The 22,226-nt window shown below is 33.2% G+C and overlaps 1 protein-coding gene across 3 annotated transcripts in view; it reads right to left on the bottom strand.

Annotated features, from left to right (window-relative positions):
* Nucleotides 1-7,363: 7,363 nt before the first annotated feature.
* The window catches only part of rabgap1 (RAB GTPase activating protein 1), a 244,158-nt gene continuing 229,295 nt past the window's right edge, over nt 7,364-22,226 (bottom strand). For all 3 annotated transcript variants that reach the window (XM_061932118.1, XM_072912694.1, XM_061932119.1), the window contains 3 exons: nt 13,764-13,835; nt 11,497-11,700; nt 7,364-7,833 (listed from right to left, as the gene is read on the bottom strand). In XM_061932118.1, the coding sequence (XP_061788102.1) occupies nt 7,720-7,833; nt 11,497-11,700; nt 13,764-13,835 (390 nt within the window). In that variant the 3' untranslated portion in view covers nt 7,364-7,719. The remainder of the gene's footprint in view (nt 7,834-11,496; nt 11,701-13,763; nt 13,836-22,226) is intronic.

Genomic DNA, 22,226 nt, shown 5'->3' with positions numbered 1-22,226 from the left:
ATATTTATTATAATTATAACACTAAATTATATATTTATTATAATTATAACACTACATGATATATTTATTACAATTATAACACTACATGATATATTTATTATAATTATAACACTACATGATATATTTATTATAATTATAACACTACATGATATATTTATTATAATTATAACACTAAATTATATATTTATTATAATTATAACACTACATGATATATTTATTACAATTATAACACTACATGATATATTTATTATAATTATAACACTACATGATATATTTATTATAATTATAACACTACATGATATATTTATTATAATTATAACACTAAATTATATATTTATTATAATTATAACACTACATGATATATTTATCACAATTATAACATTGAACTTTTCCTCCTCACATGACAAACTTTTCTATGCAGAATTGCATCACTTTTTCTTGTCATGTTACAAACTTTTGATGTCCAATCGCATCATTTTTGTCCTAACCTTACAAACTCTTCACATAAAACTCCCAACTTTTTTTCACATAGCATTTATTTTTCTATGTGATATATTTCACAAGAATACATTTGTAACACACAAAACAGGAACATGACACAAGTTACCAACAAAAAAGTTGTAATTTGTAGAAAAAAAACTGTCTTTTTTTTTGACATTTCAGATTGTAATTTTGGTCTTGAAAGCTGAGTTGGTTTGTTTTTTCCTTTTTAATCTGGTGTCATGTCTGTGTGATCATGTTTTGTTTTAGTAATGTTCGGTTTAAATTTTGGACTTTTTGTGCACTTTTGTTTTGTTTTGTCACCGTAGCAACCATTAGTTTTCACCTGTCACGTCACGCACCTGTTCCACGTTTGGACTCATTGTGCACCCTTGTCACCATAGCAACCATTAGTTTTCACCTGTCACGTCACGCACCTGTTTCACGTTTTGAGTCACGCACCTGCTTTCACTAAATCATGTCCATAGTATTTAAGTTCATTCATTTTCTGGTGTTCGTCCTGACGACATCCCCGCATTTATGCTCCTGCACACTCTCCACACCCTGATGACCCTTGCTACTCTTTTTTTCATGCCGGTTCCATGCCAAGTAAGTTTTTGTTTGTTAAGCCACAGTTAGTGTTTTGTTTAATTGTTCATAGTTTCTGCCAATGTGCAAGTTTTGTGTTTAAAGTCTAGTTTTGTACCTCCGCCCCTGTGCGCGCTTTTCGTTTATTCCTTTTTTGATAGTTTAAATAAATCATGTACCCAGCTTCAAGCCTTGACCAGTCCAGTTCATTTGCACCACGGGAGAACAAACCAAGCCAAAGTCCAAGTCCTGACACTGGTAATATTACATTATTATTATATTAATATTACTTGCTCCTAACTTCACTAACTATTTTCATCAAGATGAAAGTTTGTTGTTGACAAAGTTGCCTTCCTACTAAAAATGTCATGTGCTGCGGACATGAAGAAGACGTAGAGAAATGTTACATTCACACACGAAACTTTTAATCTCTCCAAGTATTTTTGAGGCATGAATATCATCACATTTCTCTCCATACTACAAATGTATTTTCGTAAAAGAAAATATTTTGGGCAACATTGTGACAAATCTTCCTCGTAAAACTCACTTTTTGGTGTAATTGAAGGAATAGTTATCTCATAAAAACAATAATTTCCATAAAAGATTGAAAAGTTCCTGTAGATTGTGCATCAAATGATTATTCAGCCTTTCTCCACAAGAAGCTGACAAATAACTGTTGCATTCATAATTACATGAAGTTTGAATATTTGGCCGTCTAACTATTCCATCCCACTTTGATTCTTGGAGTAACGAGCAGCTTCACAATTCATTCTCCATTTAAACTCATTCTAGCAACAATCTATTATTTGTGTCATTATTAGAATGACATAAAAAAAAAAAATTACATATATATATATACACACACACACATAATATACATACTCATTTATAGTACATATATATATACATACATATATAGGTGTATATATATATATATATAGAAATAAATAAAATATGCAGTGTATAGAGTAAATACATACATATATAGGTGTATATATATATATAAATAAATAAAATATGCCGTGTATAGAGTAAATACATGCATATATAGGTGTATATATATATATATATATATATATATATATATATATATATATATATGCAGTGTATAGAGTAAATACATACATATATCCATCCATCCATTTTCTACCGCTTATTCCCTTTGGGGTCGCTGGAGCCTATCTCAGCTACAATCGGGCGGAAGGCGGGGTACACCCTGGACAAGTCGCCACCTCATCGCAGGGCCAACACAGATAGACAGACAACATTCACACTCACATCCACACACTAGGGCCAATTTAGTGTTGCCAATCAATTTATCCCCAGGTGAATGTCTTTGGAGGTGGGAGGAAGCCGGAGTACCCGGAGGGAACCCACGCAGTCACGGGGAGGACATGCAAACTCCACACAGAAAGATCCCGAGCCCGGGATTGAACCCAAGACTACTCAGGACCTTCGTATTGTGAGGCAGATGCACTAACCCCTCTGCCACCGTGTTGTGCCCGCAAACCGCGCATCTCTAATATATATATATATATATATATATATATATATATATATATATATATATATATATATATATATATATATATATATATATATATATATATATTAGAGATATATATTAGATATATATATATATATATATATATATATATGTATGTGTGGGGAAAAAAAATCACAAGACTATTTCATCTCTACAGGCCTGTTTCATGAGGGGGGGTACCCTCAATCGTCAGGAGATTTTAATGGGAGCATTCGCATACCATGGTTTATATAGGGCACAGAGTGGGTGGGTACAGGCTGGCGTAGGGGCGTGGTGATTGGCTCATGTGTTACCTAGGAGGTGTTTCCGTCTATGGCGGCATGTTGTTACAATTTCGCTGCGCTTGTTGAGGGATGACAGGTCTGGACGGTAAATAATAAACAGTTTCTCTTTCAAGCATAGGTTGCATCTTTTATTACCACTATTGTAAGGTGTGCTGGATGCAAGAATTTGCCATGTTATTGAATATTCAACATTATTGTCTTTGAGGTCCCAAATGTGTTTGCTGAGTTCTGTGGTATTTCGCAGGTTTTTGTTCCTGAAAGAAGCCTTGTGGTTGTTCCATCTGGTTTTGAATTCACCCTCGGTTAATCCTACATATGTGTCGGACAACCACAAGGCTTCTTTCAGGAACAAAAACCTGCGAAATACCACAGAACTGAGCAAACACATTTGGGACCTCAAAGACAATAATGTTGAATATTCAATAACATGGCAAATTCTTGCATCCAGCACACCTTACAATAGTGGTAATAAAAGATGCAACCTATGCTTGAAAGAGAAACTGTTTATTATTTACCGTCCAGACCTGTCATCCCTCAACAAGCGCAGCGAAATTGTAACAACATGCCGCCATAGACGGAAACACCTCCTAGGTAACACATGAGCCAATCACCACGCCCCTAGGCCAGCCTGTACCCACCCACTCTGTGCCCTATATAAACCATGGTATGCGAATGCTCCCATTAAAATCTCCTGACGATTGAGGGTACCCCCCCTCATGAAACAGGCCTGTAGAGATGAAATAGTCTTGTGATTTTTTTTCCCCACACATACATATATTGCGCTCTACTACGGTATCGAGCACTATTTTTTGGATAACCTTATTAAGACATATATATATATATATATATATATATATATATATATATATATATATATATATATATATATATTAGAGATGCGCGGTTTGCGGGCACAACCGCGGAGTCCGCGGATTATCCGCGGATCGGGCGGACGTGCGTCGGGCCCTTCTCGCGGATCGCCTCAGCTACGGCTCCCGGTGGGGCCCTCTCGGGGGAAGGGGCCTCGGTCCCGGACCCCGGCGAGGCGTCGGGGGCCTTCTCCGCTCCGTAAAAGTGTCCATCTCTTTTTTTTTTTTTCTTCTGTTGTGGCATATGCTGCAGGTGCCTGCTCGTTTTTCGTATGTGGGTAACAACATTTAACTATGTATATATATTTACCAATTGGTTTAACTGCCACCCGCCTGAATCTATTTAAAATCTAATTTTTTTTAATTTCAATCGCCCGACCCGACCCGACCCGACCCGCGGATAAAATCTAATTTTTTTTAATTTAAATGATAAATGGGTTGTACTTGTATAGCGCTTTTCTACCTTCAAGGTACTCAAAGCGCTTTGACACTACTTCCACATTTACCCATTCACACACACATTCACACACTGATGGAGGGAGCTGCCATGCAAGGCGCTAACCAGCAGCCATCAGGAGCAAGGGTGAAGTGTCTTGCTCAGGACACAACGGACATGACGAGGTTGGTACTAGGTGGGGATTGAACCAGGGACCCTCGGGTCGCGCACGGCCACTCTTCCACCGCGCCCACCGCACCGACACCCCGCCTCGTCCGCCTTCGCCGCGGCCGGCGTCACGCGCAGCAGGTAAGCAGCTTACCTGCCCGCCACCCCCGTGGCCGGGGGCGCGTAACAGGGGTCACTCCGCGCGCTCCGCCCGCGCAGCTTACCTGCCCGCCACCCCTGTTGCCGGGGGCGCATAACAGGGGTCACTCCGCGCGCAGTGCGCTCACGAAAGGGGTGGGGTTCACCCTGGTTGATATAGACAGCAGCTAGGACGGTGGCCATGGAAGTCGGAACCCGCTAAGGAGTGTGTAACAACCCACCTGCCGAATCAACTAGCCCTGAAAATGGATGGCGCTGGAGCGTCGGGCCCATATACCCGGCCGTCGCCGGTAGCGAGACGCGCTTGGAGGTGCGCTCAGCGCGGCTCCCATATGATTGCGCACTGGTGTGCGTCTGGGTCGTGACAGCGTGGCACGCGAATGTCTGTGCTGCATTGGATCAGTCTCCTTTCTTTAACAGGCAAAAGCTTTATAACCTCACCATACCTGCCAACTTTTGAAATCAGAAAAACCTAGTAGCCAGGGTCCAAGGGCCGCAGGCCCCGGTAGGTCCAGGACAAAGTCCTGGTGGAGGGTTCAGGGCTTCGCCCCCCGACGCAAAATGATTATTAGCATTCAGACAGCTTAAAATGTTGCTAAAACCATCACTTTTCTATCAGTCACAGTGACTTTTCAAAACAAAAATATTACAGCAAAAATCATATGGGTTGATTGACATGTTTATTCTGTAAGCTAACTTCAATAGTTTGAAATTATTTTGACAGTTAATGCCAGTTATCCTGTCAACCTTTCACAAGACTTCAATTTGTTAATTGAAAGTATAAACAGTATAAACACTTTTTACAGTAAACAAATGGTAAAACAGTACTAAACAATTCCATTTAAAAAAAAAATTGGTGTCATTATTAACTTTCTGTCCAAGCTTGTATAATCTACTGCCTTGTTCAATTGTAAAAAATATTCTGTGCCTAAAATTCACATTTCTATCACAATTATCATACTGTAAACATGGTAAGCTAACTTCATTAAAATTAATAGTCCTGTCAATAGCATGGAATTACAATTCAAATGTAGTTTTTTTGTAAGCCTTTCAAAAGAATTCAAAATATGAAAAATTAATGAAAATTAATTGAAGCCATCAGACACTTGAAAAGTGGCACATCACATCTCTAATGTAATCATTTGAACTTTTCAACAGAAATAGCACTGCAAAAATATTAAGGACATACTTCTGTATTTTGGTAGTTATGCTGTCAACATTTAACAAGATTTCTTCAACTTGGACTTGAAAGCATAAATAGTATAAACACTTTTAACAGTATGTCGTGCTGTGAAATACAGCCGACAGGATTGCGCACCAAACACGAAGCAAGGCCAAAGCGCATGCATGGTGCAGGAGAACAAAGGACTTCTTTCATTTAAGGTTTGTGATAAACCATCAAACTCATTCGTTAAAAGGACTCTATAGTAATATAAAGCGAATTTTTCTGGACATTATCATGCAAGAAAAGTTTATTTTTGGGACGGCGATCACCGCGTAATGATTTTTAAAGGTTGCATTACAAACATTTAACTGTCCCATGTGATCAGCCAGTGCGATTGGAAGTCCATGCTCAATTATTGCCTCCGTAAATAAAACTTCGGCATTTATCACATCCAAAGAATCTGTTTGGGCGACGAAAAACGTTGAAAGTTTTCCACTTGTATCGCTAGCAACGGCATTAGACTTGTGTTTTTTTGTCCCAACGTGGTCTTTTACATCGCTAATTCCTCCGTGTCCGATCGAAAAATCTTGTCTGCACAAGGTGCAATTCGCGTAGTTTTCACCCTTTTTTTTTTTAAATTAATGAAAAACCGTATTTTTTATCACTGCAACCGTAACCCGGAATAGGTTGATGAAAACCGTACGAATTACGGGAAAACCGGAGTAGTTGGCAGGTATGCCTCACTAATGCCTTGCATCGTCTATATTAGATATATAACAACGGGCGGGTGCGGGCGGATGGCGGGCGGGTGCAGGTCTGATCAAATGTTACATCGGGTGGATGGCGGATGGTTGACGACTTTCTGACGCGGTTGCGGATGAAATAATTGCCTATCCGCGCATCTCTAATATATATATATATATATATATATATATATATATATATGCAGTGTATAGAGTAAAGTAGAGTTGCTTATGTTGCCATGAGTTGATTTATAAGATATAAAGGAGCACACATGAAGAAAGGCAGACAACAACAATAACAACAACAAGTTGTGTTGAAATGTTTTTATTGAAGTTCATCAAGTCAACACAATATCACAAAGTACACACATGGCCAATGTATGTATTCATATCATGTATGTATTTATATTCATGTATGTGTTGTCATGTCATGTATGTATTTATGTTACCTTATCTTTTCTTATGTTATGTATTAATGTATGTCTTGTCATGTATGTATGTATGTATGTATGTATGTATGTATGTAAGTGATGTTTAGTCATGATAAGAAGAGAGCAGTCAAAGATGTTTGGCGCTAAGGTTAAAAAGACGTTATTATTCATATTCATATTCATATTATTATGATGGATTATTGAAGAGCAGCAGCAGGTCAACTTACAGAGTAGAAAAACCATAAAGAAAAAAAAGAAGAGATCATTTATTTATATTTCTATGTATTTATAATATACACAAGCCAGTGTCACATGACTCACTTCTCACTTTCTTGCTTTAACTTTGCTTTTTCTGCAACGCAATCTTTCACTCAACATCATATTGACTTTTAGTTGCTTTCAAAATGGACCTCACCTCACCCTCCCCCCCTCCCCCTCACACACACACACACACACGAACACGTACACTCATGCACACTCACACATACACACACTTACAGACACACGCACGCACACACACACACACACACACACGCACACACAAGCTAGTGCTCTTCCTGTGTGGACATATTCAGGTGATGTCAACAACAAACTGTACATAGTCAGTAAAGAATAGTTTGTGAACATATTCAGGTGATGTCAACAATAAACTGTACATAGAAAAAAAAAGAATATTATTTATATTACAACAAAAAAAAGCAGATATTTCGTACCTAAAAAGATTGAAGTTTGTGCCAGTGGAAGAAGAAAGGAAGGGAGTGTGTGTGTGTGTTACCATGGTTACAGTTAGGCTCCTCCTCCTCCTCCTATCAGCAGTAAGTAGTTTTTAGAGGAAGTGGGCGGGGCCAGCCTAGGCGGTGTCCTTGCCCGTGACGGTCTTGATGGAGCTGAGGGTGCGGGTTAACCAGGTCTTCTTGGCTGCCTGGACCTCGCCCAGGGCCAGACCCAGGTGGTGTTCCAGGTCCTGCATGGCCACATGGCAACACAACTCAATGACTATCCTCATTTATATTTATTACAATTATAACACTACATGATATATTTATTATAATTATAACACTACATGATATATTTATTATAATTATGACACTAAATGATATATTTATTACAATTATAACACTACATGATATATTTATTACAATTATAACACTACATGATATATTTATTACAATTATAACACTACATGATATATTTATTACAATTATAACACTACATGATATATTTATTATAATTATAACACTAAATTATATATTTATTATAATTATAACACTACATGATATATTTATTACAATTATAACACTACATGATATATTTATTATAATTATAACACTACATGATATATTTATTATAATTATAACACTACATGATATATTTATTATAATTATAACACTACATGATATATTTATTACAATTATAACACTACATGATATATTTATTACAATTATAACACTACGTGATATATTTATTATAATTATAACACTACATGATATATTTATTATAATTATAACACTACATGATATATTTATTACAATTATAACACTACATGATATATTTATTACAATTATAACACTACATGATATATTTATTATAATTATAACACTACATGATATATTTATTATAATTATAACACTACATGATATATTTATTACAATTATAACACTACATGATATATTTATTATAATTATAACACTACATGATATATTTATTATAATTATAACACTACATGATATATTTATTATAATTATAACACTAAATGATATATTTATTACAATTATAACACTACATGATATATTTATTACAATTATAACACTACATGATATATTTATTATAATTATAACACTACATGATATATTTATTAGAATTATAACACTACATGATATATTTATTATAACTATAACACTAAATTATATATTTATTATAATTATAACACTACATGATATATTTATTACAATTATAACACTACATGATATATTTATTACAAGTATAACACTACATGATATATTTATTACAATTATAACACTACATGATATATTTATTACAATTATAACACTACATGATGTATTTATTACAATTATAACACTACATGATATATTTATTATAATTATAACACTAAATTATATATTTATTATAATTATAACACAACATGATATATTTATTACAATTATAACACTACATGATATATTTATTATAATTATAACACTACATGATATATTTATTACAATTATAACACTACATGATATATTTATTACAATTATAACACTACATGATATATTTATTACACTACATTTTCATAACAACTTACAAAAGATAAAAATCTTAAACATTGATTTGTAGAAGAAAAAAAAAACGGTCCAAAAATTTAGAATGGATTTAGAAATGGATTCAATTATAAATAAAAATGTTTTCAGCATTCCTAATCAAAATGATCATGAAAAAAGATATTCTCTTCACTAAATAATACCAGGGTAAATATTGAGGTTCATAATAATAAGGTAAATATTGAGGTTCATAATAATAAGGTAAATATTGAGGTTCATAATATTATAAGTAAATAATAGGGTAAATAACAAAAAGGTCAATAATAAGGTTAATCATAACAGGGTAAACAAAAAGGTACATAATAAGGTTCATAATAATAAGGTAAATCATGAGGTAAACAATAGGGTAAATAATGTAAATAATAAAAATGTAAATAATCAGTAAATATTAAGGTAAATATTAAAGTTCAGAATAATGAGGTAAATATTAGGTTAAATAATAAGGTAAAAATAAAAAGGTCAATAATAAGGTGAATCATAACAAGGTAAACAATAAGGTAAATAATAACAAGGTCAATCATGAGGTAAATAATAAAATTGTTAATAATAAGTAAATAATAAGGTTCATAATCCATCCATCTATCCATCTTCTTCCGCTTATCCGAGGTCGGGTCACGTATTCGTGGGAACGTAGATCGACCGCTAAATTGAGAGCTTTGCCTTCCGGCTCAGCTCCTTCTTCACCACAAGGTTCATAATAATAAGGTAAATATTAAAGTTCATAATAATTAGGTAAATAATAGGGTAAATAATAAGGTTAATCATAATGAGGTAAACAATAAGGTAAATAATAACAATTTAAATAATAAACAAATAATAAGGTTCATTATAATACATTTAAAATAAGGAGGTAAATAATAAAAAGGTAAATAATAAGGCTAATTATAATACAGTAAACAATAAGGTTCATAATAATAACGTAAACATTAAAGTTCATAATAATGAGTTAATAATAGGGTAAATCATTATAAGGTTAATAATAATAATAAGGCCGGACAACACAATATAAATAAATATATATATATATATATTTATAGATGTGATTACAAATGAAGTAACTATATATTATGAACGTATAAAAGTGGAATATGATAATAGACAACACAATATATATGTATATATATATGTGTGAAGCACACGTAACAAAAAACATAACTTAAGTAATTAAGTCTGATGATTTACTAAAAAAGGTCACAATAATGCAATAAAATGATATTATTAATATTGCATAAAATAATAAAATAAAAAAAAATAAAACAAGTACAACTGACATAAATAAATGTTGTAAATCTTTACAACTTTAGTGGAAAACATTAAACATCACAAATAAAACAATATTAATGGATATAAGTTATTACATGAATTACTGAGAAAGTAGATCTAAAATAAATTTGTCTAGCGATTTACTAACATTTTGGTAAAAAAAAAAAAAGTGTTTAAAAATCACAAAATATAAACAATATTATAAAACTTCAAAACATTTATTCAAAAAAGTATATTTCAAATAAATATGTCCTCAATTTACTACAATTTTAGTAAAAAAAAAGTTAAATATAATGAAATAAAATGCATACTATTTATTTATTATTAAATGAATAAAAAACAAATTCATTGAATAATTGACGTTTTTTAAGTTACTACATTATAGTGAAAAATGATATAATAAAATAAAAATATTTAAAAAAAGTATAACACAAGTATAACTAAAATAGTCTTGTGATTTACTACATTTTAATGACAAAAGATATATTATAAAATTATTCAGAAAAACTAAAAAAAACTATTTTTAAAATAAATAAGTCTTGTAATTTACTACATTTTATTGACAAAAGATAATATTATACAATTATTTGGAAAAACCATATAACAATTTTTAACATATATAAAAGTCTTGCAATTTACTTCATTTTAGTGACAAAAGGTAGAATATAACATTATTTTGCAAAACTATAAAAAAAAAAACAATTATTAAAATAAAAATAAGTTTTGCAATTTATTACATTTTAGTGACAAAAGATATCAAATACAATTATTTTGAAAAACCATAAAACAATTATTAAAGTATTATTGAAAAGTAAAAATGTGCAACTAAAACAAACAATGTTTGACATTTTTAAGGAAAAACGATATAATGAAATAAAACCGTCCTTAGAAAGTGTAAATACAGAAAAGCTTATATTTGTTAAAGTATAAAACAAGTAGGAATAAAATAATGCAGTACATGAATAGGCTCCGCCCCCCCCAAAAGGGACAAGCAGTAGTAAATGGATGGATGCAGTATGTTACCACTAAAACAGAAGAATATCTACCTGGATTTTGCACTCGGCCTCCACCAGCTGCAGTTTAGTCTGAGCCAGTTCCAACTCCATCTCCCTCAGCTGCTTCTTCAGATCCTCCTTCTCCTCGTCCGTCTCCTCGCCGCCTCCCGCCGCCGCCGCCGCCGCCACGGCCGCCCTGACGCGCCCTTCTTTGTTGAAGAGGTTGCTGCATTTGTCGCACGACTCCACTTTGGCCTGGACCCAGGTCACACGCGTTAGTTAGTTCTTCCAGTCTCCGTGTGCTCAAGTCACAACTTTGTTGATGAGTCGTTACTTCATGACATCATTAGTGGAAAAGGTTCATATGATGATGGTACATTATTATTATTATTATGTACTGTTGATCAAATCAATTTAAAAATAGAATAAAAGATGAAGGAGGCGCTAGAAGAAGTCTACTTAGGCTGCTGCGCCCGCGACCCCGCCTGGGATTAGTGGAAGAAGATGGATGGAAGTTATTCAAATTCAAATTGTTTATCTAAAATAAATATGTCAAGCCATTTACTAATATTTTGGTTAAAAAAAACCCAAATAAGATCAAATAAAATTGTATACAAAATGAATACATTAAATATGTATATTAACACATGAATGAAATTATTTCTTTGAAATGATTTTTCCCAGAAAAAAAAAAGACATTTTTTTTAACAATGTAATAATTATTCATTAATTAAATACATAAATGATATTGTGTCATATTATTTCTTATTTTGCAGTTTATGTTACTAACTATTTATGTATTTATATATATATGTATTTTTTATTTATTTATTTGAATTTGCAAATAATATTTGTCAGTGGTCATGTGACATGTGTCAGCGGTCATGTGACATGTGTCAGTGGTCATGTGACATGTGTCAGTGGTCATGTGACACGTGTCAGTGGTCATGTGACACGTGTCAGTGGTCATGTGACATGTGTCAGTGGTCATGTGACACGTGTCAGTGGTCATGTGACATGTGTCAGTGGTCATGTGACATGTGTCAGTGGTCATGTGACATGTGTCAGTGGTCATGTGACACGTGTCAGTGGTCATGTGACATGTGTCAGTGGTCATGTGACATGTGTCAGTGGTCATGTGACACGTGTCAGTGGTCATGTGACATGTGTCAGTGGTCATGTGACATGTGTCAGTGGTCATGTGACACGTGTCAGTGGTCATGTGACACGTGTCAGTGGTCATGTGACATGTGTCAGTGGTCATGTGACATGTGTCAGTGGTCATGTGACATGTGTCAGTGGTCATGTGACACGTGTCAGTGGTCATGTGACATGTGTCAGTGGTCATGTGACATGTGTCAGTGGTCATGTGACACGTGTCAGTGGTCATGTGACATGTGTCAGTGGTCATGTGACATGTGTCAGTGGTCATGTGACATGTGTCAGTGGTCATGTGACATGTGTCAGTGGTCATGTGACACGTGTCAGTGGTCATGTGACATGTGTCAGTGGTCATGTGACATGTGTCAGTGGTCATGTGACATGTGTCAGTGGTCATGTGACACGTGTCAGTGGTCATGTGACATGTGTCAGTGGTCATGTGACATGTGTCAGTGGTCATGTGACATGTGTCAGTGGTCATGTGACATGTGTCAGTGGTCATGTGACATGTGTCAGTGGTCATGTGACACGTGTCAGTGGTCATGTGACACGTGTCAGTGGTCATGTGACATGTGTCAGTGGTCATGTGACATGTGTCAGTGGTCATGTGACATGTGTCAGTGGTCATGTGACATGTGTCAGTGGTCATGTGACATGTGTCAGTGGTCATGTGACATGTGTCAGTGGTCATGTGACACGTGTCAGTGGTCATGTGACATGTGTCAGTGGTCATGTGACATGTGTCAGTGGTCATGTGACACGTGTCAGTGGTCATGTGACATGTGTCAGTGGTCATGTGACATGTGTCAGTGGTCATGTGACATGTGTCAGTGGTCATGTGACATGTGTCAGTGGTCATGTGACATGTGTCAGTGGTCATGTGACACGTGTCAGTGGTCATGTGACACGTGTCAGTGGTCATGTGACATGTGTCAGTGGTCATGTGACATGTGTCAGTGGTCATGTGACATGTGTCAGCGGTCATGTGACATGTGTCAGTGGTCATGTGACACGTGTCAGTGGTCATGTGACACGTGTCAGTGGTCATGTGACATGTGTCAGTGGTCATGTGACACGTGTCAGTGGTCATGTGACATGTGTCAGTGAGACCAGCACACCTTCATGTATTACCCACAATGCAGTGCACAGCAACTCACTCGTATTTTGTCCAAGTCTCCTCTGTTGGCCGTCTGCTGTTTCTCTAGACGCTCACTCAGCTGAGAGCAGATCTGCAATCACAACAACATGTAAACATCTTCATGTAATCATATGTATGTAAACATCTTCATGTAAACATATATATGTAAACATCTTCATGTAAACATCTTCATGTAAACATCTCCATGTAAACATCTTTATGTAAACATGTAAACATCTTCATGTAAACATCTCCATGTAAACATCTTCATGTAAACATCTTCATGTAAACATCTCCATATAAACATCTTTATGTAAACATGTAAACATCTTCATGTAAACATCTCCATGTAAACATCTCCATGTAAACATCTTTATGTAAACATTTTCATGTAAACATCTTCATGTAAACATCTCCATGTAAACATCTTCATGTAAACATTTTCATGTAAACATCTCCATGTAAACATCTTCATGTAAACATTTTCATGTAAACATCTCCATGTAAACATCTTCATGTAAACATATGCATGTAAACATCTTCATGTAAACATCATCATGTAAACATGTAAACATCTTCATGTAAACATTTAAACATCTTCATGTAAACACCTTCATGTAAACATATGTATGTAAACATCTTCATGTAATCATATGTATGTAAACATCTTCATGTAAACATCTTCATGTAAACATATGTATGTAAACATCTTCATGTAAACATGTAAACATCTTCATGTAAACATCTCCATGTAAACATCTTCATGTAAACATTTAAACATCATGTAAACATCTTCATGTAAACATCTCCATGTAAACATCTTCATGTAAACATCTCCATGTAAACATCTTCATGTAAACATTTTCATGTAAACATCTCCATGTAAACATCTTCATGTAAACATTTTCATGTAAACATCTCCATGTAAACATCTTCATGTAAACATATGCATGTAAACATCTTCATGTAAACATCATCATGTAAACATGTAAACATCTTCATGTAAACATCTTCATGTAAACATTTAAACATCTTCATGTAAACACCTTCATGTAAACATATGTATGTAAACATCTTCATGTAATCATATGTATGTAAACATCTTCATGTAAACATCTTCATGTAAACATATGTATGTAAACATCTTCATGTAAACATGTAAACATCTTCACGTAAACATGTAAACATCTTCATGTAAACATTTAAACATCTTCATGTAAACATTTAAACATCTTCATGTAAACACCTTCATGTAAACATATGTATGTAAACATCTTCATGTAAACATCTTCATCTAAACATATGTATGTAAACATCTTCATGTAAACATGTAAACATCTTCATGTAAACATGTAAACATCTTCATGTAAACATCTTCATGTAAACATCTTCATGTAAACATCATCATGTAAACATGTAAACATCTTCATGTAAACATCTTCATGTAAACATCTTCATGTAAACATTTAAACATCTTCATGTAAATATATGTATGTAAACATCTTCATGTAAACATCTTCATCTAAACATATGTATGTAAACATCTTCATGTAAACATCTTCATGTAAACATGTAAACATCTTCATGTAAACATCTTCATGTAAACATATGCATGTAAACATCTTCATGTAAACATCATCATGTAAACATGTAAACATCTTCATGTAAACATCTTCATGTAAACATTTAAACATCTTCATGTAAATATATGTATGTAAACATCTTCATGTAAACATTTAAACATCTTCATGTAAACATATGTATGTAAACATCTTCATGTAAACATCATCATGTAAACATGTAAACATCTTCATGTAAACATCTTCATGTAAACATCATCATGTAAACATGTAAACATCTTCATGTAAACATCTTCATGTAAACATCTTCATGTAAACATCATCATGTAAACATGTAAACATCTTCATGTAAACATCTTCATGTAAACATCATCATGTAAACATGTAAACATCTTCATGTAAACATCTTCATGTAAACATCATCATGTAAACATGTAAACATCTTCATGTAAACATCTTCATGTAAACATCATCATGTAAACATGTAAACATCTTCATGTAAACATCTTCATGTAAACATCTTCATGTAAACATCTTCATGTAAACATTTAAACATCTTCATGTAAATATATGTATGTAAACATCTTCATGTAATCATATGTATGTAAACATCTTCATGTAAACATTTAAACATCTTCATGTAAACATATGTATGCAAACATCTTCATGTAAACATCTTCATGTAAACATTTAAACATCTTCATGTAAACACCTTTATGTAAACATATGTATGTAAACATCTTCATGTAATCATATGTATGCAAACACCTTCATGTAAACATATGTATGTAAACACCTTCATGTAAACATATGTATGTAAACACCTTCATGTAAACATATGTATGTAAACATCTTCATGTAAACATCTTCATGTAAACATTTAAACATCTTCATGTAAATATATGTATGTAAACATCTTCATGTAAACATTTAAACATCTTCATGTAAACATTTAAACACCTTCGTGTAAACATATGTATGTAAACATCTTCATGTAATCATATGTATGTAAACATCTTCATGTAAACATATGTATGTAAACATCTTCATGTAAACATGTAAACATCTTCATGTAAACATTTAAACATCTTCATGTAAACACCTTCATGTAAACATATGTATGTAAACACCTTCATGTAAACATATGTATGTAAACATCTTCATGTAAACATATGTGTGTAAACATCTCCATGTAAACATATGTATGTAAACATCTTCATGTAAACATGTAAACATCTTCATGTAAACATATGCATGTAAACATCTTCATGTAAACATCATCATGTAAACATGTAAACATCTTCATGTAAACATCTTCATGTAAACATCTTCATGTAAACATCATCATGTAAACATGTAAACATCTTCATGTAAACATTTAAACATCTTCATGTAAACACCTTCATGTAAACATATGTATGTAAACATCTTCATGTAATCATATGTATGTAAACATCTTCATGTAAACATATGTATGTAAACATCTTCATGTAAACATATGTATGTAAACATCTTCATGTAAACATATGTATGTAAACATCTTCATGTAAACATGTAAACATCTTCATGTAAACATGTAAACATCTTCATGTAAACATTTAAACATCTTCATGTAAACACCTTCATGTAAACATTTAAACATCTTCATGTAAACACCTTCATGTAAACATATGTATGTAAACACCTTCATGTAAACATATGTATGTAAACATCTCCATGTAAACATATGTATGTAAACATCTTCATGTAAACATGTAAACATCTTCATGTAAACATATGCATGTAAACATCTTCATGTAAACATCATCATGTAAACATGTAAACATCTTCATGTAAACATGTAAACATCTTCATGTAAACATTTAAACATCTTCATGTAAACATATGCATGTAAACATCTTCATGTAAACATCATCATGTAAACATGTAAACATCATCATGTAAACATGTAAACATCTTCATGTAAACATTTAAACATCTTCATGTAAACACCTTCATGTAAACATATGTATGTAAACATCTTCATGTAATCATATGTATGTAAACATCTTCATGTAAACATCATCATGTAAACATGTAAACATCTTCATGTAAACATCTTCATGTAAACATCATCATGTAAACATGTAAACATCTTCATGTAAACATTTAAACATCTTCATGTAAACACCTTCATGTAAACATATGTATGTAAACATCTTCATGTAATCATATGTATGTAAACATCTTCATGTAAACATATGTATGTAAACATCTTCATGTAAACATATGTATGTAAACATCTTCATGTAAACATATGTATGTAAACATCTTCATGTAAACATGTAAACATCTTCATGTAAACATGTAAACATCTTCATGTAAACATTTAAACATCTTCATGTAAACACCTTCATGTAAACATATGTATGTAAACACCTTCATGTAAACATAATCATGTAAACATTTAAACATCTTCATGTAAACATTTAAACATCTTCATGTAAACATCTTCATGTAAACATCTTCATGTAAACATCTTCATGTAAACATGTAAACATCTTCATGTAAACATCTTCATGTAAACATTTAAACATCTTCATGTAAACATGTAAACATCTTAATGTAAACACCTTCATGTAAACATCTTCATGTAAACATCTTCATGTAAACATTTAAACATCTTCATGTAAACTTGTAAACATCTTCATGTAAACATCTTCATGTAAACATCTTCATGTAAACATCTTCATGTAAACATCTTCATGTAAACATCTTCATGTAAACATCATCATGTAAACATGTAAACATCTTCATGTAAACATTTAAACATCTTCATGTAAACACCTTCATGTAAACATATGTATGTAAACATCTTCATGTAATCATATGTATGTAAACATCTTCATGTAAACATATGTATGTAAACATCTTCATGTAAACATATGTATGTAAACATCTTCATGTAAACATATGTATGTAAACATCTTCATGTAAACATGTAAACATCTTCATGTAAACATGTAAACATCTTCATGTAAACATTTAAACATCTTCATGTAAACATATGTATGTAAACACCTTCATGTAAACATAATCATGTAAACATTTAAACATCTTCATGTAAACATTTAAACATCTTCATGTAAACATCTTCATGTAAACATCTTCATGTAAACATGTAAACATCTTCATGTAAACATCTTCATGTAAACATGTAAACATCTTCATGTAAACACCTTCATGTAAACATCTTCATGTAAACATCTTCATGTAAACATTTAAACATCTTCATGTAAACTTGTAAACATCTTCATGTAAACATGTAAACATCTTCATGTAAACATCTTCATGTAAACATCTTCATGTAAACATTTTCATTTAAATATTTCATGTAAATATGTTTATGTAAATATGTTTGTATGAATATTTCCATGTAAATATGTTTATGTAAATATTTGACTGGAAATGTGTTGATGTAAATATCTTCATGTAAATATGTTTATGAAATGATCTTTATGAAAATATGTTGATGTAAATATGTTTATGAAAATATGCACTCTTTATAGAAGTGTTTATAAATAAAGTAGTGACATGACTTTCACAATAAAAGTCTTTTATCTGGTCCTGTCTTAGCTGCCATTACAATCTCATCCCCACAGCCTCTTTTTATTCATCTTTTTCACGCATGTTTCAAAATATACAGTATATATATATATATATATATATATATATATATATATATATATATATATATATATATATATATATATATATATACATATATATATATATATATATATATATATATATATATATATATATATATATATATATATATATTTATACTTTGCAACCTGAGCTGATTACTGCAGAGAATGACAACGTCTGCAGTGCTCCTGTCATATAGATGATCTTTGACTACTGTTTTTGAACTAGGTCTAAAACAGCAGAGTGCTCCTGTCTTATAGATGATCTTTGACTACTGTTTTTGAACTAGGTCTAAAACAGCAGAGTGCTCCTGTCTTATAGATGATCTTTGACTACTGTTTTTGAATTAGGTCTAAAACAGCAGAGTGCTCCTGTCATATAGAAGATCTTTGACTACTGTTTTTGAACTAGGTCTAAAACGGCAGAGTGCTCCTGTCTTATAGATGATCTTTGACTACTGTTTTTGAACTAGGTCTAAAACAGCAGAGTGCTCCTGTCATATAGATGATCTTTGACTAGTGTTTTTGAACTAGGTCTAAAACAGCAGAGTGCTCCTGTCTTATAGATGATCTTTGACTACTGTTTTTGAACTAGGTCTAAAACAGCAGAGTGCTCCTGTCATATAGAAGATCTTTGACTACTGCTTTTGAACTAGGTCTAAAACGGCAGAGTGCTCCTGTCTTATAGATGATCTTTGACTACTGTTTTTGAACTAGGTCTAAAACAGCAGAGTGCTCCTGTCATATAGATGATCTTTGACTACTGTTTTTGAACTAGGTCTAAAACGGCAGAGTGCAGCTGTCATATAGATGATCTTTGACTACTGTTTTTGAACTAGGTCTAAAACAGCAGAGTGCTCCTGTCTTATAGATGATCTTTGACTACTGTTTTTGAACTAGGTCTAAAACAGCAGAGTGCTCCTGTCTTATAGATGATCTTTGACTACTGTTTTTGAACTAGGTCTAAAAAAGCAGAGTGCTCCTGTCATATAGATGATCTTTGACTAGTGTTTTTGAACTAGGTCTAAAACAGCAGAGTACTACAGTCATATAGATGATCTTTGACTACTGTTTTTGAACTAGGTCTAAAACAGCAGAGTGCTCCTGTCATATAGATGATCTTTGACTACTGTTTTTGAACTAGGTCTAAAACAGCAGAGTGCTCCTGTCATATAGAAGATCTTTGACTACTGTTTTTGAACTAGGTCTAAAACGGCAGAGTGCTCCTGTCTTATAGATGATCTTTGACTACTGTTTTTGAACTAGGTCTAAAACAGCAGAGTGCTCCTGTTATATAGATGATCTTTGACTACTGTTTTTGAACTAGGTCTAAAACAGCAGAGTGCTCCTGTCTTATAGATGATCTTTGACTACTGTTTTTGAACTAGGTCTAAAACAGCAGAGTGCTCCTGTCTTATAGATGATCTTTGACTACTGTTTTTGAACTAGGTCTAAAACAGCAGAGTGCTCCTGTCTTATAGATGATCTTTGACTACTGTTTTTGAACTAGGTCTAAAACAGCAGAGTGCTCCTGTCATATAGAAGATCTTTGACTACTGTTTTTGAACTAGGTCTAAAACAGCAGAGTGCTCATGTCATATAGAAGATCTTTGACTAGTGTTTTTGAACTAGGTCTAAAACGGCAGAGTGCTCCTGTCATATAGATGATCTTTGACTACTGTTTTTGAACTAGGTCTAAAACAGCAGAGTGCTCCTGTCATATAGATGATCTTTTACTGTTTTTGAACTAGGTCTAAAACAGCAGAGTGCTCCTGTCATATAGAAGATCTTTGACTACTGTTTTTGAACTAGGTCTAAAACAGCAGAGTGCTCATGTCATATAGAAGATCTTTGACTAGTGTTTTTGAACTAGGTCTAAAACAGCAGAGTGCTCCTGTCATATAGATGATCTTTGACTACTGTTTTTGAACTAGGTCTAAAACAGCAGAGTGCTCCTGTCTTATAGATGATCTTTGACTACTGTTTTTGAACTAGGTCTAAAACAGCAGAGTGCTCCTGTCATATAGATGATCTTTGACTACTGTTTTTGAACTAGGTCTAAAACAGCAGAGTGCTCCTGTCTTATAGAAGATCTTTGACTACTGTTTTTGAACTAGGTCTAAAACAGCAGAGTGCTCCAGTCATATAGATGATCTTTGACTACTGTTTTTGAACTAGGTCTAAAACAGCAGAGTGCTCCTGTCATATAGATGATGTTTGACTACTGTTTTTGAACTAGGTCTAAAACAGCAGAGTGCTCATGTCATATAGAAGATCTTTGACTAGTGTTTTTGAACTAGGTCTAAAACAGCAGAGTGCTCCTGTCATATAGATGATCTTTGACTACTGTTTTTGAACTAGGTCTAAAACAGCAGAGTGCTCCTGTCTTATAGATGATCTTTGACTACTGTTTTTGAACTAGGTCTAAAACAGCAGTGCTCCTGTCTTATAGATGATCTTTGACTACTGTTTTTGAACTAGGTCTAAAACAGCAGAGTGCTCCTGTCTTATAGATGATCTTTGACTACTGTTTTTTGAACTAGGTCTAAAACAGCAGAGTGCTCCTGTCATATAGATGATCTTTGACTACTGTTTTTGAACTAGGTCTAAAACAGCAGAGTGCTCCTGTCTTATAGAAGATCTTTGACTAGTGTTTTTGAACTAGGTCTAAAACAGCAGAGTGCTCCTGTCATATAGATGATCTTTGACTACTGTTTTTGAACTAGGTCTAAAACAGCAGAGTACTCCAGTCATATAGATGATCTTTGACTACTGTTTTTGAACTAGGTCTAAAACAGCAGAGTGCTCCTGTCTTATAGATGATCTTTGACTACTGTTTTTGAACTAGGTCTAAAACAGCAGAGTGCTCCTGTCATATAGATGATCTTTGACTACTGTTTTTGAACTAGGTCTAAAACAGCAGAGTGCTCCTGTCTTATAGATGATCTTTGACTACTGTTTTTGAACTAGGTCTAAAACAGCAGTGCTCCTGTCTTATAGATGATCTTTGACTACTGTTTTTGAACTAGGTCTAAAACAGCAGAGTGCTCCTGTCTTATAGATGATCTTTGACTACTGTTTTTTGAACTAGGTCTAAAACAGCAGAGTGCTCCTGTCATATAGATGATCTTTGACTACTGTTTTTGAACTAGGTCTAAAACAGCAGAGTGCTCCTGTCTTATAGATGATCTTTGACTACTGTTTTTGAACTAG

The sequence above is a fragment of the Nerophis lumbriciformis genome, linkage group LG39, assembly GCF_033978685.3.
Source record: "Nerophis lumbriciformis linkage group LG39, RoL_Nlum_v2.1, whole genome shotgun sequence".
Taxonomy (NCBI): Eukaryota; Metazoa; Chordata; class Actinopteri; order Syngnathiformes; family Syngnathidae; genus Nerophis; species Nerophis lumbriciformis.
This window is presented reverse-complemented; position numbering and strand designations above follow the sequence as displayed.